This window comes from Amblyomma maculatum, chromosome 3 (genome assembly GCF_055883805.1).
Source record: "Amblyomma maculatum isolate TAMU_Amacu chromosome 3, ASM5588380v1, whole genome shotgun sequence".
Taxonomy (NCBI): Eukaryota; Metazoa; Arthropoda; class Arachnida; order Ixodida; family Ixodidae; genus Amblyomma; species Amblyomma maculatum.
The window spans coordinates 35,063,087-35,088,641 of NC_139346.1; the positions used below are offsets into that span (position 1 = coordinate 35,063,087).

The following is a 25,555-nucleotide window of genomic DNA, read 5'->3' on the forward strand; positions in this document are numbered from 1 at the left end:
CAATTACCCGTAGTTTCGTTTTTCCTTGTACAAAAGCATAGTACAAAAGGTAACCTCCTTTCTCTCGTAAACGTTACTCTCTCTCTCATTTCATCAGCAGCGCGGCGGGCGCCTGCAAGTTTGGTTCGTGTTTGTCGGAGAGACGGCGGATGGGAGGCTCGTTTATCCGGTTGTTTTTGTATGTTTAGGAGCAGCTCTTGCAGAGTTCAATCGAGTTTGTTGATTTCTGCGTACCGAGACTATTGCAGCGGCGTTGAATGCGCTAACCCTGCAGGTGTAGCTGGCTACGGTTCGAGCATCCGTGCGTCGCCGGCGTCACTGCGAAACAAGCGTGTATCCGCTGCCGTGAGGAACACATACGTCAACGAAGGTGAGCTGGAAGTGGTCCTGGTTTGGCACAGATATAATCTTTAAGGACTGCAGTGTCGGCGGGGTAAAGACGAAGAGATAAGCAGAGCCGGCAGAGTTTGACGTACTAATAGCTGGCACACGGGAGATAGGGTGTTTTATCCACTGTCGTATCTCGATCAACCTTGAACTTTTTCGGACGTCGCTGTGGGCGCCCTTTAAATCCTGTTCTTACCGGCGCACAGCATCCTATGGAGAAAGTTCGCAAGATCTCCCCTTTCTGCACGATTTTGTCATGCGCCTTGAAGCTTGTTACATGCGCCTACGGCAACGGGGGAAGGATAATGTGGACCCCGTGATAGCTGCAACGTCTCGCGTGGCTTCCATTACAATCGACCTTCACGTGGGCGATGTAATCGCCGGTCTTCGGGCAAGCGGAGAGGAAAGCGGAAGGCCCGGACGGACGGTCTTCGCGTTTGATTCTGTCCGCGTTGCGCCACGGCCAATCGTCTCGAGTTGTGCAAGGCGACTGCTGCGTGGTCATCGTTGCGCCGCTCCTTCCCTTTGCGGTAGCTAGGCGTCCGTAAACGCTGGTGCTACACGTATCATCACACGGACTGGCCGCGAACCACAACTACTTTATCAGGTATATAGCCCGTCACGGTCGCGATGCGTTTTAGAATTTCACGGCGTTCTCAGGATACCGCGGTGTCCACTTAAAGTTTCTGTTCATTGCGTCAGATCTGTTATTTCACATGGTTACTCACAATCGCGCACGAGTGGACACGGGAGGTTGCGTGTCGAGCCGCTTCCCAGGCGAGCGCTGCCGGCTGACATGCCCACTTTGCTTATAGAACGGCGGAAGGTAGTACGCACCATGCATGAGAGCCCAAATGCCGGCGAGCAGACTTGATCAGCTTTCACCATAGAAATGTTCTCATGCACGGGCAGATTTTATTTCTTAACTTGGTTTCCTGTATGGAAGGTATGTAGCGTTATGAATTAAGAGGATTATCTTTGCAAAAGCTATAATTGCAGAAACAAATAAAGCTAGCTGTGCTTGTGCAGTGGTCATCCTTTTAAACATGCAACTAGAAACTTGATGAGCTGTGTCGTGATGTCCTGCAGGCCAGCTAAAAAGCAAAGGGAGCAACAATGTCATTTGATGCTGAGCGTAGCAGTACTAATGGCAACGAGAGTCCAGAGCTTGAAGATGTGGACTCCCCTTGGGCAGCACCATCAGGGTGAGTGGCTTATGCACTTCTTTTGTAGCTTTTTTGGCTGCACAGTTTAGGGCTGTTCAGGAAGTAAAGAGTGTGCGACAATGCCATGAATAGAAGCTCTTGTAACAGAACTTTCAAGAAATTTATCCACGGGTTTCAGCTTCTTTGAGCACTTAATACTTTGTGGGAGCTCCCTAAACACATTGGAGTAAGACATTCCAAACTTCAGCTTGTTAATAAATGCAGGCACACTAAACAGTCTGACCTTGTCCTGTCGTCTCTTAGTTGTGCTGGCTAGCCTAGCTTGTAGATCCTGTGCCTGATGCAGTTGACGGAGTTACAGCCCAGAGTGGTGGACCAAGGAGAGAGAATAAGTACCATTTTTGTTTTGTTTTTTTTCATGAACACCTCTGTGCTGTGCAAAACACATCGAAATATACATAGCATTGTACCTATTCCAAACTGTTGAGCAGTACTGATACACTAAACTTAGCAGATAGATTTTAGTTCGATTCCTGCACTTTTTTTTTTTTTTTCACTTGTGAAGTTTTTGTAAGCAACTTGCATAGTATTCCTTTGTAGCCATATAGCTGCACTTGGGTGGATGGTGTTGTGGAATTGTCCCCTTATTGCAGCCAGGGTCTATATTGCATCAGCACAGAGTGGGTGCCATGCTGATGCAAGAGCTCCTAGGCTTAGTGAATGCTTGGAATATTGAGCACAAGCAGTGATCAACAAGTTCTGTCTCCTCGGCTATAACTTCTTTAAAAAAAAAAAAAAAACTGTATCAGAAGCTGTCACAATGAAACGAAAGTTAAGAATTCCCTCTTTCTCAGGGTCAGTTTATGAAGTGGTCTCAACCAGCTGCAATGCCCACTTCACCTCAGTTGCTAATGCAGTATCGGCTTTTTGACTGAGAAATGAATGTGCATGATGGTGTCAACAGCGGTAGTAACCATTTTTCAAGCACAATGCACGCACTCTTCTAGTCTACCTACACGTTCGGAAGCTGCCAGAAGTTTGATGACTTGTGAGATCTGGACTCAAGATGCAGCATGTCAGTGACTTTTGTTATTTTTTGGGATGGCTGGAGAGACGGACAAACTAGCTGTGGAGGTGTATCTCAGATGATGGGCACTACATAGAAAAGTAATTTGCTGCCAAGGAAGTGGACATTATTAGCTTTCATGTCAATGTAAAAATTTTTGGTTCCATTGCTTGATAAAAAGAGATTGTCAGGCGGTAAAGCATATTGAACAACCTTGATACTGTGGAAAACTCAGAGGATTTTAGCTTGCTGGATATTTGACTTTGTTGATTTGGAATATGTTTGCACCTACAGCTGGCATTTGCACCATAAAGTTTGACTTGGTAGAATTAACTTCGTTTTTCTTTCAAGGAACAAAACTCGTAAACCTGATTGGTGCTCCTTTCTTAACTGAAGTGGACGAGATTGTATTGATGGGAGTGCTGACGGCTTGAGATGGTCTTGGGATATCAGTATCAGGATGTTGTTTTGCTAATTCTTCAATGGTCTGGTCCTAAATATGCACCTGACTGCTAGTTTGAGCCACATAATCCATTTTCTTTATTATTTGTGTTTGAGCATACATTCTAGGCATTAAAAACAAAAATGGTATGCATCATTATTTGCTTCCAAGCTGTAGGGTGTGGTGGTCTGTCTTGAACCGGCTCAAAAGTCTATACTCGAAACCGGCTGTACATTTAGCAGTAGGAACACTGGCAGAGCTAAACGTCTTCTTCTTTCACCAAGGGTCAGGCGTGGCATTGACCTGTAGCTTGGAGCTTCATTTTCTGCTGTCGAGCCCTAGTTTAAAAGTGATGTTTCAAGTTTTTAAAGGGCCAGCACTCAGCAGCAGGGTGCAGCTACTTCTCCCTGTGTTTATTCAGTGTCACTGCTAAAAGGAGGAACAGGCTCACTGATAAACATATCTTGTCCCAGCTTCTCCCTCCCTTATGTAGGTGTTTATCTTGCTTTCTTTTTTTAGGAAAAAAATATATCTAGCAGCAGGTCATTGAAGGCTGCTTTGAAGGGCCACTCTATGTCCATGCCGCTATCTGTGTTGAGCAATGCAAGCCCATCCTTTGCCGTCTGCCCTGTGAGTTCAGCTGCACCTGTGATAAGAGGTGCAGACCAGTTAATCAAGAGAAGTGTTTGCACAGCAATGGGCAACACCTGTCATTGGTTCTCAGGTTGCAGATCTAACTCTTGATTTGTCTCGGAGGGGCAGGTATGTTCAGATTTTGGCTGAAGAAGACATACAGAAATATAATAGATGCAGGTCGATGAAAAGCATAGGAGCAGGATGGGATGTACGTGTTCTACAGACTGTAGCAAGTACTAACAGAATGGTTTGCAGGGCAATGTGCAAATAAATTATTTTCTGTGAATTTACGTCCTTTTTGCCTATGATTGTACACTCTGCCTATATTTGCTAAGAATTTGAAAAAATATTTTAAAATGTGCTAGAAGACATTGTCAGCATGGCTGTACAATCTGCCCTAATGACTTTATGGTTAGTCATTAGGTGCACTGTGTAAATTATAAAGTTGGTACTGAATCATGTAAGATTCGCTGTTCGCATTCATTGCTAGCATGGGCACTTTTCTTAGTGCCAGCGTGGCAAATAATTTGAGCATTTTTGTATTTTGCCTGACCTAGTTTGCGTCACTACAGACTTACTGGTCTTCCTTTGAGAATAGTTCTTTTGGAGAAAGCTGGCCTGGGCCACAAAAGCTGAAAAGGAAAGGTTGAAAAGAATGCCATGCTTTGTGGCTGAACTTTGACACACATTTATTTTTTAAAGAAAAAAAAAACCTTCTCACCTTTTCCTTGGCAAGAATTCTATTTCCTTTTAAATTATTCTCGGGATCATAACTTTCAAAATTTTTTTTGATGCGTGACATCACAGCTGTGCATGTTGATGCAGGGGTAGATTTAGGCCAGTCCGGCAAATAAATTATCTATGAAAAAAAACAAGAAGAAAGTTCGTTTTGTTAATTAGGAAAGGCAAAGAACCCTGTCGAAGTGGCTCAGTAGTTAGAGCACTTGACTGCCGACCAGAGGGAGGAGGCTCATTCCTATCTGTGCTTCGATAGCACAAAAATCAAGGTGCCTGTATACTGCGTGATGTCTGTGCACGTTGAAGAACCGTAGGCGGCTGAAATTTCTGGAACCTTCCACTTTGTAATTCCTCATAGCTCATGTCACTTCAAGCCACTCTAAGCCAACGGCAGAGACAAATAGAATCACTTCCTCCCAGTCCGATAAACCATAAATCTGCCTTAGCGTTGACAGAAAAAAAAACTATATATTACTGCATGGAAAACACAGGCTGATGTCATCTCCTGTGGTATGACACTTGTTCTGAGTGACTCTAACGTCACTGGCATTTCCTGTTGAGCTGCCCAGATTGTATATCAGGCTCAGGTAAAACAATTGGAGCTTTCTCTGCATGTCTGGCTGCTCAAAGCTGAATTTCTTTTTTTGTATGCTTACGCAGTTCCCTTGCCACGTTAACATACAAAGGTGCAGGCTTCTCAGGTGCAGTTTCTGGGGTACTAGCTTGCTGCATACGAACAGCTTCCTTGAGATAAGAATGTCTGCGCCTGTGAGAAGCTGAAAAATAAAGAGAAAATTTTCAAGGAAACTTTTGAAGGTCACTGCATTTCCTTGTTGAGTTTTTATTTTTTCTTGACTGGCCCCGTGACAGAGAAAAAAAAACAAGCAAAAAAGGCATTGCAGTCATGGTAAGGAAGCAACTGTTATGGCTGCAGAACGTCATGCGAGGGCAGTGGCCAACCTCATTATTTCTGTCCACGTGCAGTGGGGCCGTGAATAGAATGTAGGGACAAGAGACTTTTAGCCGCCCTTGCTTTATTATCTTTATGTCCTGGCATTCTTCTGGACTTGATTAGTGCTCCAGCTGTCGTCGCCTGCCCTTTTGTCTTCTGCCTTTAGTTTTCTTTGACTCTCAGAGGAATTCGCCTTCCCCTTTTCCCCTTTTGCAACCAGTGTTGTACAAGGGACATGTGTTATGCTAGGCGATATGTATTTTGTGACTATGCAGAGTTATTATATTTCTCATAATTATTATTGGGATCCTTTAAAAATGGATTAAATTGCTGCACACATGGGTAGTCTTGTTCCCTTGTCTTAAGCAGGCTTCTGTCATCAGTTGTTATTTTTAGGTGCCAACTTCTTTCTGGCATCTCGTTTAGCGTTTGCACCATACTGTTAGCTAGCTTTCTACAGAAGCTCATGAGAGCACTACCTATGTTGTAAGAAGTGATGGAGTAGTGGTGAGAAAAGCACTGGCTTTGTGCTGGGAAATTGCTTGTTACCCTCTTGCTGTGTTTGCCAAGAGCATGACACAATACCACCTCGCCTAGTTGTATCGTTATGCAGTATGACAGCAGCATGACACTTGCAGTCTTGAAAAGGTACATGCGGTGCAACAAGCTTGAAAATAAAATGTCTGAACAACTGCGAAGTCCTTCACGGTCTGGAATAAAATTAGGTGAATTCTTGTACAGATTCTAAAGGAGGTGTCTAGATCAGCTTCTCTGCCCCCAACACCCCTTACTACAAACAGTATGCAGGCATTAGAACGTGTATGAACAGTAAGGCACTAGTTATTATTTCAACAGAACAAATAGCACTTAATGGTGTGACAGTTACAGCACTAACTGCTGCAATGTATGCAGTGAAGTAACTGCATTGTTACTCACTTATGAAATATAATACAGTCCAAAGTATTCATATAATGAGACCTTGTAAAGTATGCTGTCACGGTTGATAATTCTGATCGGTGTATTTTTGTCATTTGTTTGCAATTCTGCCCCATAAAGTTTGAATGTGCCAGTTATGCTTTTGATATAGACTCTACAAAAAAGTTTTTGGCAGTTGTGCCATGTTAGATAGCAAAGCCAGTTGTGGTCCATTTCCATGGCCAGGTGCGTCACGCTTGGCAGGCAGTACTGCCATGAGTGATATATTTATTTGCCTGGCAAAGCTATTTACACACTCTAGCATATAAATACTATATACAGGTGTCAATAAGACTAGAAGACTGGAAATCTTTACAGCAGTGCTCGGGTTTCTTAACGGTGTGTCAAGACCACTGACCCAACAGAAATTGTAGAGCTTTCAACTGAGACACAGGAAGATGCGCACAAAAAGAACCAAGGCACTCTGACAAGAGTAGCCAGCATTTCCAGCTGTTGCCAAGGAAGAGAAGCGTATTTGAGGGATGCGGGTGTGTTGGGTAACTGGGACCACTAGGCGAGAGTTTTTGTTGTGCATTATTCTCGCATTTGCTGTTCATGACAATGGTAGCGATCCTTTGGTTTCTCAGTTGCTGTGACCTGAATCCCAGCCACGGTGGCCACTTTTCAATGGTGGCAAAACGCAAGGCACCCGTGTACTCTGCGATGTCAGTGCAAGCTAAAGAACCCCAGATGGTCGAACTTTCCGGAGTCCTCCACTGCGGTGTCTGTCATAGCCTAAATCGCTTTGGGACGTTAAACCCCAGAAACCGATGCAAACCAGTTGCTTTGACCATAGCGTGCAGTGGTGATGGGACGCAGCAGTGCATTTATCCTAACCCCTGACTTGTGTGGTTCCTTCCTTCTTCCAGGGACAAACGAAAAGTGGAGGTGGTTCTTGTCACCGGTTCGAGTGGCTTCCTGGGACAGCACGTAGTCAAGCTCCTCCAGGAACATGACAAGAATGTGAAGGAGATCCGCCTGTTCGACATCAAGGCCTATGAGAACAATCTCAGTGGGTGAATCTCTCTCCTTGCACGTGCCTCTTCAAACACAGCGTGCTTAGGCATTGGCTGCTCTTCCTTTCTAGGGGTGAATTGCAAACCTTGCTGTAAAACTCAAGAGGATGTTTCTAGTGATTGCACAGTATAAGCCATGTGCAGAGTAAAAGGCTGTAAAATTTTGCTAAGGCCAGTTTTTAATAAGACCAAGCTCTGGGTTTTAAGCATCCTACGTTTTGGTACAGTGGAAAGCTTGCTGTCTAACTAAAGTGGTCAATTCCGCAGCAGTTTTGTAAAAAACTCCATAGAACATTTTTCGTGAGAACTTTTCGACCAGTGCACCAGCTTTTTTTTTTTTTGGTAGTCTGATGCTAGAAACAGTGATCAGCGTGCATGATCGTAATTTAAAGCACAGCAGCTATGGGGGCTGAGAGGTTGAACATTTTGATGGAAATTGTAATCGCACATAGGCAAAAGTGATATGTTGAAAATTGAAATAAGTTCCACCTGCCCAAAAATAATTGGACATTTTCAGTTTACAGTAGCATCCAATTCAGTTCTTGCTCTGGAGGATGTTATGGCACTGTTAGCAGTGAGTTCATATGACTTAGAGACTCCCATTGAGCTGACTTGGACAAAGGTACAGTCTCTGTTATTGATGTCAAACTTTATGAAACATTGTGGCCATCTGGTAAAATTTATTCATTATCCGAAAGATTCAGTGTCCATTATAAATTCTGATAGTATTTTGCCATAGATTCATAGCATTGAAGAGTCTCATTGTGGCTGCGCACACATTTCCTTGCACTGCAGAGCACAGCACTGAGAAGCCCATGAAGGTGACTGTGGGGGACATCTGCAATGCCAAGGCAGTGCAGGAGGCATTCGCGGGTGTCGACTGTGTCATTCACACTGCGGCCCTGGTCGACCTCACCATCTTCCCCGATGCTGAAGCCATGGAGGCTGTCAATGTGGAAGGTATGATGCAGCAGTGAGGGGCAGTTATGTAAATGTACATTGCTTACTGGAAACATGCCTGAAAAGAAGCAGCTGTTTCCAGTTGGCTGTAGTGCCCTCGCATTAAATATCCTGTAAGAATAGCTGTCAGCTAGACTGCAAGAATTTTACATTCAATGCTTTTTTTTTGTGTGTGTGTGTGTGTGGCTTTGAATTTAGCTGTCATGTGGAGGAAGGGGTTATTGTGCCGAAGGCCTTTTAAGGAGACTCCTCAATTCGAGTACTGAACCTACCTGCAAGCTGCTGCTAAGTCTCATAGACATGGGGCTTGTACATTTACTGATTTTGTAGATGCGGCAGAATTTCGCTCATGCAAACTGGGCAGGAATGCAGGATAAATGTGTACTAAGCACGACGCGCCGTGCTCATCCAGTGGACGAGGCCGACGAAAGGATTACACAGATCGGAGCGCTGATGAAGTCATAGAACCCTTGACTAGCTTACAAAACCGATATTCAGAAAGCCAAGGCAATATACAGTCATGTTCTGGCAATTATGCGCTTAGTTTTAGAATTTTGAAATAAATAAAGCTGAGTCGATTTAAAATCGCTTCAGGTGTTTGTGTGTGGCTTTGAATTCAGCTGCCATGTGGTGTGCCCAAGGCCTTTGATACTCCTCAGTTCGAGTACTGAACCTACCTGCAAGCTGCTGCTAAGGCTCGTAGACACGGGGCTTGTTACTGACTTTGTACATGCGGCAGAATTTTGCTCATGCAAACTGGGCAGGAATGAGAGATAAATGTGTACTAAGCTGGGGTATACATTCACTTGCAGTGGTGAATGAATGCTTGCTCACATGCTGAAAAAGCAAACATGAAGTACAGTAAAAGCTTGTTAATTCCAACTTCACAGGGCGAGATTAAACGCTTGAATTATTTGAAATTCAGATCATTGATGTTCACTATTAATGACCTTCCGCAGTATATTTGTATCCATGGGGATAGAGTCAACTGCTTCCTGTAGGGCAGTGACAACATTGCAGAGTCAAATTCAGGGACATGCCCAAGCACAGCAATGTAGTGTAGAAGTTACGCCTGTGACTGTGCAGCTTGTTGCGGACTATGGGCCACTGGACGCAGCGCTGTTTTGTGAGCGCATGAGCTCTCTAGCATTTCATCATCATCATCAGCCTGACTATATCCACTGCAGGGCGAAGCCCTCTGCCATATTTCTCCAATTAACCCGGTTCTGTGCTAGCTGCATCCACTTGACCCCTGCGAACTTCTTAACCTCATCCGCCCACCTAACTTTCTGTCGCCCCCTGCTGCGCTTTCCTTCTCTTGGAATTTAGTTTGTTACCCTAAGCGGCCCTCAGTTATCCTCTCTTCGCACTACATGTCCTGCCCATGCCCATTTCTTCTTCTTGATTTCCACTCGAATGTCAGTAACTTGAGTTATTTCTCTGACCCACTCTGCACGCTTCCTATCTCTTAATGTTACCCTTACCATTTTTCGTTCCATAGCCCTCTGCGTTGTCCTCAACTTAAGTAGAACCCTATTGGTTAGCCTCCACGTTTCAGCCCCATAGGTGAGTACAGGTAAGATGCAACTGTTGTATACTTTCCTCTTGAGTGATACCGGTAAGCTGCTAGTCATAATCTGTGAGTGCCTGCCAAATGCGCTCCATCCCAATCTTATTCTTCTTGTTATTTCCTTTTCATGGTCTGGATCTGCGGTTACTACCTGTCCTAAGTAGACATATTCGCCTACTGCTTCCAGTGCTTCACTACCTAACGTAAACTGCTGTTCCTTCCCGAGGCTGTTTAACATTACCTTAGTCTTCTGTATATTGATTTTCAAGCCTACCTTTCTACTTTTCCTGTCTAGGTCATCAATCATTATTTGCAGTTCATCCCCCGAGTTACTTAGCAAGGCAATGTCATCAGCAAATCTCAGATTACTGTGGTAATCTCCATCTACCCTTATCCCTAACTGCTCCCATTCCAAGTCCCTGAATATTTCCTGTAAGCAAGCTGTGGATAGTACTGGGGAGATTGTGCCTCCTTGCCTAACACCTTTTTTTATGGGAATTTTGTTAATTTCTTTATGCAGAACTATGGTTGCTGTGCAGCCACTAATATATATCTTCCAGCACTTTCACGTACGGCTCGTCTACCCCCTGATTTCGCAATGCCTGCATCACCGCCGAGGTTTGAACTGAGTCAAATGCTTTTTCGTAATCAATGAATGCTATGTATAAGGGCTGGTTATATTCCGAGCATTTTTCAATCATCTGGTTGATGGTATGAATATGATCGACAATAGAGTACTGTTTTCGAAAACCTGCTTGATCCTTTGCTTGATTGCAGTCTAAGGTTGTCCTGATTCTATTAGCGATTACCTTAGTAAATACCTTATACGTAACAGACAGTAAGCTGATTGGTCTGTAATTTTTAAGGTCTTTAGCATCCCCTTTCTTATAAATGAGGATAATGTTTGCATTCTTCCACGGATCCGGTACCGTCGATGACACCAGGCATTGCGTATACAGGGTGGCCAGTTTTTCCAGCACGATATCCCCCCCCGTCCTTCAACAAATCTGTAGTTATCTGATTCTCTTCAGTTAATTTCTCCCTTTTCGTAGTTTTTAATGCTTTCTTGACCTCGTCCTTTGTCACTGGTGGAACGTCTGACTGTTTTCCCTGCCGCCGATCTCATTACGGTCCTGGCTACTTTGACTATCTTGTCCATATTAGTGATGACATTGCCTGCCTTGTCCCTTAGCGCATACATCTGGTTTTTGCCTATGCCCAATTTCTTCTTTACCGCTTTAAGGCTTCCCCCGTTCTTTACAGCATGCTCAATTTTCTCCATGTTATACTTCCTTATATCGGCCACCTTGCGCTTATTGATTAGCTTTGATATCTCGGCCAATTCTATCTGGTCTGTTGGATTGGAAGTCAACAGGATAGTTAAGCGGGCAAGTTGGTGATACATCATCCAAAAAAACACAGCGCGAACAAACGGGGACGACAGGAAGAAGCGCTTGTTCCTGTTGTTTCTTCCTGTCGTCCTTGTTTGTTCGCGCTGTTTTTTTGGATGGATTGGAAGCTTTCATACTCTAGCGTTTCTTAATCAAATCTTTCGTCTCCTTAGACAGCTTATCGGTATCCTCTCTAACTATCCTACCGCCTACTTCTAAGCGCACTCAGTAATGATATCTCTGAGATTATTGTTCATTGCTTCTAGGGTAATGTCGCCATCCTCGGTTAGAGCTGAATATCTATTCTGTAGCGAGATCCTGAACTCTTCTGCCCTCCTCCTCACCACTAATTCGTTGATGGGTTTCTTTCTTACTAACCTGTTGCGTTCCTTCTTCAGATTTAGGCTAATTTGGGACCTCACCATCCTGTGGTCACTGCATCGCACTTTCCCGAGTACCTCTACATCCTGCATAACGGCAAGGGTTGACCGCAGTATGAAGTCAATTTCATTTTTAGTCTCGCCGTTAGGACTTTTCCAGCATTTATGTATGCTCTATTCATGTATGCCCATCAAATCAAAACAGAAGGCCACAATAAATTTAGCAGACGTAGGCATGCCTCCTGTAGTTCTGTCATCCCTAAGATACTAGTACTCTAAATGCAAACATACTTTTTTTTTTCTTTAATAATTTGTTTGATGGGAAAATCTGGCAGTAGTCTTGGCATGCACGGCGTAAACAGGACTTGTACTCCTGTGTTGTAGCACCTTTGCATACTGCCTTCGATTGTGACACAGAATGCCGTAAGTAATGCTTTGAATACCCAGTATAACACACCATATATTCCAGTTTTTCCTTTTGCTTATATTGGGAAGCTGCTTCTTTCAATATCGGTTTACAGCAAAGTGGACAGAGAAAGAATGTGACTTTGAAGATCAATTTGCGTAGTTTTTCTAGCGTGATGTGCTATGTAATTTGCCATGTAGGTTTGCAGTAGGGTAGTGGATTCATGGAAGATGTTTGGATTCTTAAGAGCAGATAGCTAATGAAAATCTTTCCTTTTGCACTTCTTCCTCACAGGCACAAGGACAGTGATCGACGCGTGCATCCGGCAGAATGTTCCGTACCTGGTGTTCACGAGCACAGTGGATGTTGTTGTGAGCAGCAACCACATCTTCTTTGGCGCTGAGAACACTACGTTCACTCCCAAGCACTTCCTCATGGGGCCCTACGCTGAGACAAAGCATCGTGCCGAGCAGCTTGTGCTGCAGGCCAATCAGCGGGTGCTGGCTGATGGTCAGTAGATGGACTCTGTCATCTCTTACTGTGTTTTATTGCGAAAGCAATACTACGCTCATGAACGGCCTTTCGCGTAGCAGTAGCCGGTAACCACGTTTGATCTTTAGAATGACCCCTGACGTCATATCAGGATGAGAGACGGGCTACCAAGTCGAGTCGTCGCATAGCGGCGGCCGGTAGCCACGGCGCGCCGTGCTCCTCCTGCTAGAGGCGCTGCGTGCTAGACCTCTGACGTCGTACCAAGAGCGAGAGATGGGCTAGCAAGTGAAGTCGTCGCGTAGCAGCGGCCGGTAGCAGCGCGTGAAGACTTGGCACATTGCGTTCCTTCTGTTGGAGGCGCTGTGCTCGCGTCCACCGTCTGCCAAGTCAATCGCCATGCCTCCGCAAGAGAAGACTCGTCGCCTCGCTGCTGCTAGGAAGCAACGGCGAGCTACGGAGACAGATGAAGAGCGTGAAGAGCGTCTCGCTCGGCGGCGTGCTCAAGATGCAGCTAGGCGGGCACGTTGATCTTCTCGTGAATCCTGCTCATCTGATGATAATCCAGACTGGAGCATGATGGATGCTCTGAACAGCGAAGCTGACTCTGTATCCACATGTTCATTCACCAGTGAAGAACCGCAAGCCGTGCTAAGGCGTAGCTAAGATATATTGCTTTTGCAATCTACCAGGCTTAACCAGAGCTAAGCCCCAGCCATTTTGTGTGTGTGTGTGTGTGTGCGCGCGCGCGCGCTTTCCTTCAAGTTCCCTTGGTTTGTAAGAATGAGCAAATCATCGATGAATCCATAGAAGTATGCATGGGAAAGAAATCAGTGGGCAGATGATGTGCTCCAGGAGCACTAGGAATCTCTCTGCTTATGCTATGCAGCTGTTAAATGCCCAATCCATGGGCTTCGTGGCATTGTATTGATCATTACACGTAAGAGGTGAGCAGGAAATGTCATTTGAGGAGGGCATGGTAATGATGAAGGCACCCTGAAAAAGAAGCGGTAGATCAGAACAGGTGAGAAATTCACAGGAACCCAAGACACAAAAGACAACAAGGCAAGAATTACACAGTATGTATGAGGGCGAGGAGGATATGTCAAATGAGAAATGGAAGAAGTGAAAATGTTGCGAACAAAGGAAAGGATATCGGAACACGGGCCAAGTACGACATTGAGTTTGTTTGAATGCACTCCCCCCTCCTAGATTGTGTGGCACACCTAAGTGAACTAACTTAAATGAAGTGAACTAAAAAATGAACTAAGTTGATCACATTGATTGAACTAGAAGGTGTAGTAGGAGATCAGAATAGGCAAAGAGAGGTTCGTGGAGTGCAATCGATGTGAGGAGGTGCTGTGGTGTTTTAGCACAATAATGAAGCATAGTCATAAAGAAAATTCTGATAGCAAAGACTGCACCAGGGACTCTTTCAGTGCTGGCCAGTGGCAGTGTTACCTATCTTAACCTAAGTCATAGTTATGGTATTCTGTTTAACTGTGAAACTTTCAAAAATGTTTCACCTCATCCGCTAACAATTATGTATGGAGCTTGCACATTTCTGTGAAATTAGTCTCTTAATAAGTGTGACAATGGTTCTTGCCTGGTTTGGGTGCATGTAATATAAACTTGTAATTAATTACCTGTGCAGAGTCTGAGGGACTGAAATTGCCAATGCCAGATCACTGCTGAAAAGTGGCAGTGGCCTTTGTTTGGGAAGAAGAGCACCAGGGTTCGTATTCCAAATTTGTGTTGTTTCCAGAAGTGTTATCTCCCTGACCTCGAGTCATTTGATTGGTGGAAATGCCGGAATCGGAAGTGGTGGTGATGTCCGGTCCTGGTGTTTCCACCAGTTGGAGATCAGGGAGATAGCAAAGCGTCTGCAGACTCGGAATACAAACACAAAAGACACTGAGGCAAGCATTGCAAAGTGTACGGGCCTTCTGTAGAGGACATTTAGTGACACCACTGTCCTTTGACAGCAGCCCGGCATTGATGGTCTTTGGTATCTTGGTGCACACGATTACGAGTTTGTGAGACAAACGTTACTGTAACATGCAAGCTCCTTGTGCAGTTTCACTGCTGACTCGGTTCAGGGAGAAAAATTCTTGAAAGCCTTCAGGATAAAAATCAACAATAGCACTGCACTTCAGGGCCTTGAAATGATTGTGTCTCTGAGTTACTGCTTTCAGTTCCTGTTGTCAGCTTTTCACCCATGGGGAGGGGAGATGTAAGAGTGTGGAAGTCATCAGACAGGAAGTGCAGCAGATACTCGCATGAGTGCTGGTAAAAGCAGATAAGGTTACCTCTTTTTTGATTTTTTTAACAGTTTGATTTTGAGAAAACTGAAGATTTAATATGGGGCCTTAGTTACAGGAATCATTCTCAGTACACCTACAGATAAGAATGCAGTATTCTCTGGATAAGTTAAACCCGAAAGGCCTGAAACAGATTTTGACCAGAGTTCCAGTTGAATTTGATACAACCACTGTAACAATGTAACAGATTAGCATATCGATTGGGCTCTTTTTTAGGTTGTGGTTGTGTACTTCATTGAGGCCTGTGTGTATTGCTGCAACAAGGTGGAGTGTATTGCTCTGATATTGCACATGTATACCCATATGGGTACGGCTGAACAAACTAGTGTTTTCATTCTTCGTAGTGCAAGGTGAAATATGAGCTGACGGGAGGCTGAAAAATTGATTGTTGACGCTAACTAGTATTCATTACAGCAAGCCCTGTCATACTTTTGGTCGAGTGTCTCGAATTTGCTTGCACGGAAGAAGAAAAATAGTAATTTCATCTTCATTTCATTTTTCTTATTATTATTTGTAACGTGTCTAGCAAAATGCAAAGCAGTTATTGGACCCACAGCCATGGGGCCATACAAAATTTCGTAGTCTCAAAGTTAAGCTGCAGCAGATTAAAAAACGGGAATTACACATCAGATACAGCCTATGACATGTCGAGCACGTCAATAACTTGCATAGCAAGCCAAAATATCACTGTACTGAACTATTCTTGGGCGAGTGGGAGCAGTCTAGTATCATGCATAAATGGAATGTAAAGTATGTTTTGTTAGATGACCACTTGAGAAAGGTCAATTTGTTTCTGATTGCAGAAATGTTGAGGAATGCTCGCATTTAAGTGCTAAATTGGAAACATTTTTCGAAGAATACATTGTGACTGCTGCTTTAAAATAAAAGCTTGCTTTTTGAGTACTGGCAGTGACTTTCAGGCAAGTACCCCAGTAAGTTCTACGGGCTCTTGTTTTTTTTTTCTGTGTAGATTGCAAAATACAAGCACATAAAAATTCTGCTTAGTGGTGGTTCTAGTATTTCGAGACAGAATTTTAAGCATACAGATTGGAAACGGGTTATTTGTTTCTGTAATTGCGTGAATAATTTGAGTGGATTTGAGCCTTGCGAGGGACGTGAGCCGTGCCTCTTCTTAACTCTGTGCGCTCTGTGTGTGCAGGCCACACCAAATTTAGTACGCTGGTGCTGCGACCGACGGCCATGTACGGCGAACAGGACCAGCACTTTGTGGTGCAGTTCCTGCGTGTAGCCAAGTCTTCCAAGAACACTCTGACCAAGATCCGTAGCGTGGACGAGCGCTTCCAGGTACTAGCCACAACTCCATGTTCTCCCTGACCACTGTCGGTGGATTTATGTTTTCGTCAGAACTTATTCATAATATGAGTGTGTTAGCATATGAACAAGGTAAATGTGGGGGTGTGTGGAATATGAAGAAGCATGGTACCACACGGCCGCAATGCGTAAGTGCGGCGGGGAGAAGAGAGTGAAAAGGCAGGCAAAGGTTTGTATGTTGTGCCAGTATGGGCAGCTTGACCTTTGTAGACATTTGTTGTGCTTGTCCTCATTGCTCATGTATGTCTCTTTGCGCGCTATTCTTCATCATCAGTTAACCAACTCACTCAACTGTCAGTATTTTTAAACTTCACCTTTGTAGAAAATGCAAGTGCAATAAATACCTCTGTACATACTCCTAACCCAGGCAAAAATTGTAACTGGTATCAACTGGGAATTGTTCCTTAAACCATTTAGACCAGTCACGTTTTTTAAAAACTTGGTGGCTTTAGATTGTGTTTCCTCAGCTGGTGAGCATCTCACCTGCATTTTGTTTCCTTAACATACCAACGACACTTTACTGTATTGTCGCCTACTGGTTCTCATAGACCTGCGTAGTGATTCATACAGGACAGTAAAACACAGTGTGAGAGTTGTGAAAACATGGCGCTGCTTGCCCTGGCCACTGGCAAAGGAAACGTAGAAGTGTAACACTGGTCAGCTGGGTATTCCACATGTATTCTTGCTGTACTCAGCATGTGGATCAGCTGCTAGAGTGCACCATGATGAAATTTTACATTAATCACATACTCCATTTTACCTTTGGGCACTTGTACTGACTTATACAGCAAAGAGTTCCAGTGCACTGGTTCCTTGCCTTGAGATGCACATTTTCTGGTCATTGAGTGTCCCTGTGAACAGTTGGAAAAAGCACATCGTCAGATCCCAAAACAGCATACTTGCTTACTTATTGTTCAATATTGCCACGTGCCTTTCAGAACCGAGGAAAAAGAGGACGAAGCAATGCCGCGTGCCTCTCGGAACCGAAAAAAAAAAAAAAATATGAAGCTGAGTGTGTGAAACTGATCTGTTCAGAGATTTCCCCCTTCTGCTCGTTACAATATTCAGTGGAATTTCACTCAAGGGAGCTTGCCATAGCTCCTCTGCTTTAATTACCAGCAGCTGTAAAAACAATGCTAGTGGTCCCCTTGTAACTGAATGACCCATACTGCTATAAGTGTCATTTTAGCACCACCTTTGTGCTTTGATATGACTTTGCTGGCAGATTTTAAACTCTTCTACACTTTTTATGCTGAACACTCGGGTCATTTTTGTTTTAGGCCTAGTAACTCATAAGCTGTTCAAAATGGGTTAAATTCACAAAGAAAACAGTGGGTCAAGTCAGAGATGGGAAGTGTTGACTCTGTACAAATGCTTGATTCTTAGCTAAATTTATTTGAAGGTGTTGTTAGCAGTATTTGTAGGAAGAAATTCTTCATGCACGGTGCACATTTTCTAGTTATTTCTTCACTTAATTTAAGAATTACTTCTGGATTTTAGACAGAGCTGTGTTTGTCACACAAAATTATGTCATAATCAGTAAATGGATGCTTGCAATTTGTTTCGTTTTATATTGCCTACAACTGTATGTACGCATAAGTATAAATGTTCTCCAGCTTGGAAAAAATTCCTAAGAATGAGAAGTAAGTGACGAAGTGCAAGAGGAAGGGACGTCTAATACAAGGGACATGTTATCAGTGTGAAAAAAAGAAACTTGTGCATGAGGAAGAGCCACTAATGCTGAGGTTTTATGCAAAGGCTGATGTATTTTTATAATGTTGAACACTTTGGTTATCTTGTACACTCTCTGGTTATGACGGCTAGCCACTACTATAGGCATACGATCGCAATGTCCTGCATTGTGCACGTGTGTAACGTGCACAATGCAGGACCGAAGCGGTGGCCTTGTGGTAGAGCATCCGCCTCGCATTCGGGAGGTACCGGGTTCGATCCCTGGTGCCGCCGGGTACCCACCGGTTATAAAATGGGTACAAGCTATCCCCCGGCCTGGTGCTCGGCTCTTCTGGGGTGAAATGCTTGGGAAAAGGGGTCACGGCCCAAATAGTTGCGCCGATGTGGCAGTGATTCGTTCCGCCATCGGACAACAATAAGTCCGCCTTGCGCGGCAACAGCCCATTATGTGGCCCTTTTTTTTTTAGGACTGCTGCAGCTGAGGCTCTAAGGGAGCACTTCAGGTGAGGGGTCAAAGGAAGTACCTTTGAAAGACAAACAGAACCACCTATGCAGGCTGCGAGGTTCGAAACTGGGTTTGGGCCCACTGCGGAGGAGGGGCGCGCAGCGGGGTTTACGGAGCTTCTCCCAAACGCACACCCCTGGAAAAGCCGAGCGCCAGGCCGGGGGACGCTTGTACCCATTTTTACCGGTGGGTGTCCGGCGGTGGGTTTCGAACTAACCACCTCCCGCAGCCGAGACGGGCGCTCTAACCATTAGCATTGCAAGTTACATTGTATGGACGCTTTCTGGCAACGACTCACGTTCACATAACCTTTTTGCTTAACAAAGATTGCCTGTTAGCCCTACACATCGCTGGCTTCACGGCAAGTTGCACAACAAGAGCACGGTTAACATAATGCGTGGCAAGCTTGATCTTAATTGCACCTGCGCATGCGTCTTTCTTTAATCTGGAAAAGAAGAAAGACCGCATTTACTCTGTATTTGATACTTTCGGTCCTCAAAGAACGTCAGAACTTACGCACGCTTTTAGCAATATCTTGTAGCTTTTTCTTCACGGCTTGTTTGAGGTCTGAGATGTCACAGAACTGACCAGTGTTATATTTTCCAAAGCAATGGTAGGTGCCGTCTGAGGCTGCCCTCTTACCTGGTAAAGCTATGCTAACAGGACAAACACACAATTTAGTCGGTGTAATGGATAGGCAGCAGTGCATGATGCTGCTTCTTTCATGCCTTACATTGCAAGCCCTTTTCCATTTGCATAGTGCCACACAAGCAAAAACTAATGGCATTCCTCCTAATGCCATTCGCAATGTAATGAGTTCGCCACAACTCATTCGGCCTGCGTTCGATGATGGAATGAATACTCTCGTGTCCAGTGCTTATGCCAGTTAGCGTACATTTTGCATATAAAAATTTATATATTAACTAAAAACTGACACATTCTTAATACATTAGTTTAAATCGGCATCTATACAAGTAACTTCTTTCAACTTTGTTGATGCATTGCAACCTGCAACCGCGGCCAACGTTGCTAGATAGGGTCAGTTTCAAAACTCTGCTGTGTTGCGTGGAACCACCGCCGGTTCGCATTTTAGTGGCGCTGCCGTCGAATCCGGCTTCACGGTACGACCACCGCCGGTTCGCATTTTAGTGGCGCTGCCGTCGAATCCGGCTTCATGGTACGACCACCGCCGGTTCGCATTTTAGTGGCGCTGCCGTCGAATCCGGCTTCACGGTACGGCCGGTGCCACGCCCACACTGAAGTGTGTTCCTGTGGGTGAAGATAATGCGGCCACGGCAAGTGCGTGTTCGATGCCGCACACAAACAGGAAAGTTAAGGAAATGTGCCAGAAGAAAGAGCGCCTTGCGTTCAGGAAGAAGAAGATCAAGAATCTTCACAAAAAGGCCCTGAGAGCTAGAAGCTGCCAGAGCTTCCTTTGTGAAGAATATAAACACTTTAAAGGAGCAGCAGAAGAATGAGCGTTATGAGGTGATGAATAAAGCATTGAACTTGTTACCTCCACTGCAGCAAGTGGCCTATGAAAATTTTTTTAAGGCAAGTTGAAGCAAAACGACCGCAGGAGATAAGATACACACGAGTGTGGGTCATGAATTGCCTTTTGCTACGCATCGCTAGTCCTAAGGCATACAATTTGTTGCGCAGCATGAAGCTGATTGCACTACCAACGTGTAGCTGCTTAAACCAGATTATTTCAGGTGTGCCATGCGAGTATGATTATAATCAAACAGCCCTGGTAACAGTCCAAACATCCTTTAAAGGACTGCCTAGTGTTTTATCTCGTTGCACGCATGCATTTTTATGCAAAGTTTCTAAAGCAGCAAAAGAACCAGAGCGTGCAAGTGAAGGCAGCAAGGAAGAAAGCAAAATTGCTTAAGAGGCATTTTAGCCTAAATGTGAGCAAGATGAGTTCAATATAATTTGAATAAGAAAAAAAAACATTATGTACTTTTCTAGCATAACAGTAAGTAACAGTTATTGCATTCCAACCACATATTTCCCCAACAAGGCACAAATAATGAAAATGTAAATAGCTGCGTCGGGCAAAGCGCGCTATGCGCATGGAAGAGGTGCACCTTTTTTTTTTCTGCCATGCTGCAGTGGCATGCGGAATTATAACAAATGTGGTATTTATGGTAAGCAGCACGATTAAGATTTACAGCCTGCGAAATAAGATGCTTTGTTACCTCTGTAACTCTAAAAGGTAAGCGCGCGTCAGCAGCACGACACCAACGTACGGTCACGCACGGCGGTGAGCAGCACTCGGCTGGAGCCATGGAGCCGGATGTGAAGGTTCCGCCACCTGGCGCCAGGTGCAGAAATAGAGACGCCGTTGATGCATGGGGAGACAGCGGAGTTTTGAAACTGACCCTGTCTAGTAACGTTGACCGCGACAGCACAGGCGCCATTTTGTTTACAGTCTGTATTTGGCCATACATACGGCCCTTACTGGATAGTGCCGCTAGTACTAGTTCTCGGTTTGCTAAAATTAATAACCATTTGCTAAAAAAATACCTTTATTCTTATATCTTTCTAACACTGCAGACAATTACAACGAATAAAAAAGTGTTATATTCTTTGCAAAATATTTATGATAACTTTAGATCATCATCATCAAGAAGTTAAATAGAATTAGATCTTTGCGTGTAGCACTGGCTATGAAAGTAATGGCATTAAGCAGTTTAGGGCATTAGGTGCCTAATGTCATTTTTTGTGCCCGTGTGGCAGCGGTATTAATTCCTAATGTTGGGATTTGCACTTATCCCTGGCATTGTGCCGAACACTGCTAAACGCTATCCATTCCAGGCACAGTGCAATGCTACCTGTAGGATCAGCTTATCATGCAACGTCACACCTTATTATGCTAATTCTGCTGCTGCGTTGGCAGGTGACGTACGTGGGTAATGCAGCCCTGGCACACCTGCGTGCCATGGAGAAACTGGCCGTGGACGAGTCAGTGGCGGGCGAGGTGTTCTACGTGACGGACGACACGCCCCTGGAGGACATCTACGAGTTCTTGCGGCCCTTCGTCGAATGCCAGGGCTGCCGGCTGTCGGACTACACGGTGCCCTACCTGCTGGCCATCCTGGTGCTCATGCTGCTGGCACTGGTGCTGCGCCTGGTGCGGCCCCTGTACCGGCCACGTGCCTACGTGCCCCCGCCTTCAGCCGTCACCTACATCTGCACCTCGCTCTTCTTCAACCGAACCAAGGCCACGCTCCGCCTCAACTACTACCCCAACGTGACGCCTGATGAAGCTGTTCAGCGCTCAGTCTCCTACTACAAGTCCATCCAGTTTCCTGGCTAGGGAGAAGGAAGGGGCCCTCCCTGCTTCATTTCGTTGTATCGCATAGAGTTTGCATTAAAGGGCCCACGAAATGCTATTTACGCAGAACTAGGAAACGCACATTAGTAATAGGTATCCTGTCAGTCTCCTCTTCAAAGCAAAAATTGCTAAGGTAGCGTTACGAACACCGAAAATATTGGCGATCGCAAATGACGCTCCTCCTTTCCCCTCTCAGCTCAATGCATAGCAGTGCGGAAGAAAACGAGCCGCAACGGCGCCCCACCAAGCTCCGTTCTGCCCACATCACGTGGGACCGCCCAATGAGTGGCATCCAGCAAGCCCCAGTGACGGCGGGGGAAACTTGTTGCCCTAATCGATTGCGAGCAGTAAAAATATTTGTAAATTATTGGCGCCACGCAAATTTTTAAATTCGGATTAAATACTCACGGAAACCACGTTTATGGATGTCTTTCACTAGAATATTGGAGGAAGTACCATTTCAGGGGCCCTTAAGGATGAGGAAGCCCATTATTTCTGCATTACTTCATCTTCCCAGATGCTGCCCTCAGTTCTGTGGGAGCACGCACTCATGGGTTTGACTACTTCCAGCATTCATAATCAAGGATTTGATGGAATTTCTTCCATCCAGAACGCATATCGGATTGAAATGAAATTTCTTGCTGATGTGTGGACAGTGAGCAAACCACTTAGGGTTCTGAAACATCATCTTGGTTATTTGACATGCACTTTCGCTTCATTTTGCCTACAGATTCATACAGGCTTGTTGAATACTAAATGAGTTCTCAAAGGGCAGTTTTGAGGTGTTCTTTTTGGTTTTACTGCAGGGTGACGCTGTCTTTTTCATATTACAGTAAAACCTTGTTTATTCACAAACTTGAACTAGTAGCTCAGTCCCTGCTGACGTCCTTTTAAGTTTATGGCATCATTTGCTCTTTTATTATTTGAGTATGGGCAGGCTGGCATTAGTTAATAATTCAGAGGAGGGTTGCGTCGAGGTACATATTGTACAGCCAATGATCGCAGAAATAGACATTCCAGAGCCTGAAGTGCATGTAACAGCGACATCTGCACACTGTAGCAGGCACGACACTGATCAAGTCCCCCATTTCCGAAATATAGCTCAGTTGTATTGTTTCAGTTTCACTTTCCTCAACTTTATGCCATCTTACAGCTGTGATCAGGCAGATTGACCAGCCAGTGACGCTGTTTCGGATGCTGCTTTGCGCGTCTCTGTTCTATTTTTATTTTGAAATGTCATCATGCTGTTCTAGCTCCTATGCATATTTCGCTGGATTGCATCTGCAGACAATGTTGTTGTTGTTGAAGGCAGCCTTGTGACTTCAGGCTGCTTCCGTTTATTGATTGGGGATTGGGGACGGGGTGCGCAGACTGACATGGCTTTTGTAAAGAGGTGTGCTGCTGTGTTGATCCGTGATGAAAAGGGTTGCGGAGGCCTTTGCAATTTTCGAGCAGTATTTCAGCATTCCTGACATTTGCACAAAGCAAAGCACTTAACGGAACTGGAAAAAAAACTATCCTTCTCACTTGGGTTTCATTTCAAATGCAGACAGGCACCATACAGTGTACATTACTGCAGTGCAAATGGTTTCTGGCACTTTTTAGTGCTATTCAGTAATTCGAACTTTCCATTAAATTAAACACTTTTATTCATATTTATTCATATCACCTCACAGGCTCCAAGGACTGAGCATTGTGTCCTTTGCATAGTCCTTTGAAGGTGAAATTAGCGAGATTTTTCTGTATCCAGAATTCTTCAAGCAGATCTAAGGCGAAGTTATTCAATGTGTACTCCACACCGTGCATTCAAATGCAGCACTGTTTGTTTTTGGTCACAAATATGGGCTTTTCTTATGAGCTTTTCTGGTGAAATGGAAGAAGTGAATGGTTAACAAGACGAGTTGAGTTGATTATACTGCTAAAAGTTTTGATGAAGGCAACCATGTGTCATATGCTGTGGACCTGTGCCGTGAGAGGGGTCATCCTTAGTTGCAGACATGCGGCTTGTGGTTAGCATTGCGTGAGGATAACTTTATTTCTTTTAGTAGTAGAAGCAGTTTGAGTGCTTTCATGCACCGGTGAGAACTTGAAACTCTTGCTACTCAATATCCGCAGCACATGTGATTGAGTAGTAGGGACATGTCGCTGTACAAGTTGTCAACGCACACAACAGTGTTTGCATACTTTCTCGGAATTTGGCTTGGGTACAGACTTCTGTCGCCTTGAGGGACTGAATGAAGGGAAGTGAAGTAGCAACTGGGGTGCTCTTTTGTACATCAGAATCCTGTTGGCCTGTCTGCCCAGTGATTAGCATTTGTTCATTTATTTGCACACACTCATTGTCCTGTTTATTATATTGTTTGTTTGTTTTCTTGTTTGGGGAGTTTACTGTGGTGGTTTTCACATGTAATCACATTTCTATGCATTTTGAGGTGAAGGTATGTTCTTTGCCCAACTTTTGAATGGCAAACAACTTCACAGTACCATTTCATTCCAACTCCGAAGGGGGCTGGGCCTCTTTATGCATGCTTAGTTTTTTTGGTAGTCATGTGATATGCGACAGTGTTTTTTACATTGTGCCTTTTACACACTATTTATCCAGTGCTGAAGATGCATTTTTCTCATAAATGAAACGTTTATGCTTTTAATTATTATTTTGATGTGTCATATGCCAACACTGAACTACCTGCCAGTGCCTTACCTAGCAGTTGGTACATAGCATAACAGTGATGCATATAGAATATGTTGACAAGGAATACTGAAGTTCAAAATGATTAAGCCCAATAAAGCATCTGCGTGCTATATAAGAGAGATGTTTGAAGGATAATGGTTGACTACGATTATGGAGGTGGTTTTGACCTATGCTCACAATAACCATTGTTCTTTTGCTATTTTTTCATACTTTACTGTGCTTGTAGTTCAGATTTTTATGAATTTACATTTCTGTCTATACTGGTAACTCTTTGAACACTGGAACCTCATTCCTGACAGATTGCATCCACTGGTGGAAAGTGGGACATATGTTACCTTCAATAAAGGCTGGAATTGTGTTGGTTGTATTTCACTGCGCCTGATTTTGGGCAATGTTACTGAAGAATCGCAACTGTCTCAGATCTGTCACAAGTCAGTTAAATAGCCTCGCTCCTATTGGTAGATTCTGCGTGGCGGACATGTCAACCAATTGAAGCAGAGACTAATTGACTGGTTCGTGATAGGTTTGTGATATGATTGCTAAACAAGTCGGCCCTCGATCATGACATCCAGACCTATTCTGCATGCTTTTTTTGTTTTACTGCAACTCTCTACTTGCCTTTCTTCAAATGGGGTCCAGATGCCTCTCATCCGATTTCTACAAGAAGTTGATGGCGGGCAATATTGTGAGCCATCAGACAACCAACAGTGAAATGTGACTGGCACATTTCACTCACGTCATTCAAGAAAATTTGGCTTGGATGCACATGGTATGTAGTCATTAATTCCTTTTTGAAAAGCAGCACTATACTTTTTTCAGCTTTGCGATCTAATTCCGCTTGCTCACACTTTTTTATTAGCACTCATCTTGCCAAAATATGCAGCTATAATGGGAGATTTGCATGCATCAAAAGTCCACTTATAATGAGTATTTTGTGGGTGCGCAGCCTTAGTATGAAAAGTGATTCACATAATGTAGTTAACTGACTGCTTCTCGGCCGAGTTGGTTGTGTCAGGTTTTGCTTTTACAACCCTTGTAGGAGTAGCGAAGGGTCTGTTTGCACTGCGCATTTGTCAACGGCTGCATTTCTATCGAT

The 25,555-nt window shown here is 44.3% G+C and overlaps 1 protein-coding gene across 2 annotated transcripts; it reads left to right on the plus strand.

Moving 5' to 3' along the window:
• The first annotated feature begins 90 nt into the window (after positions 1 to 90).
• Positions 91 to 24,826, plus strand: LOC146194502 (3 beta-hydroxysteroid dehydrogenase type 7-like). Of its 2 annotated transcripts, XM_084597440.1 has the most exons (8): positions 91 to 178; positions 275 to 370; positions 1,477 to 1,592; positions 7,232 to 7,374; positions 8,174 to 8,338; positions 12,380 to 12,595; positions 16,055 to 16,200; positions 21,330 to 24,826. In XM_084597440.1, the coding sequence occupies exons 3-8, from the start codon at positions 1,504 to 1,506 to the stop codon at positions 21,747 to 21,749; spliced, it is 1,179 nt and encodes a 392-aa protein (XP_084453566.1). In that variant the 5' UTR covers positions 91 to 178; positions 275 to 370; positions 1,477 to 1,503; the 3' UTR covers positions 21,750 to 24,826. The 2 variants fall into 2 exon arrangements, with proteins under 2 accessions (XP_084453566.1, XP_084453568.1); XM_084597442.1 differs by lacking the exons at positions 91 to 178; positions 275 to 370 and adding an exon at positions 443 to 994.
• The last annotated feature ends 729 nt before the right edge of the window (positions 24,827 to 25,555 follow it).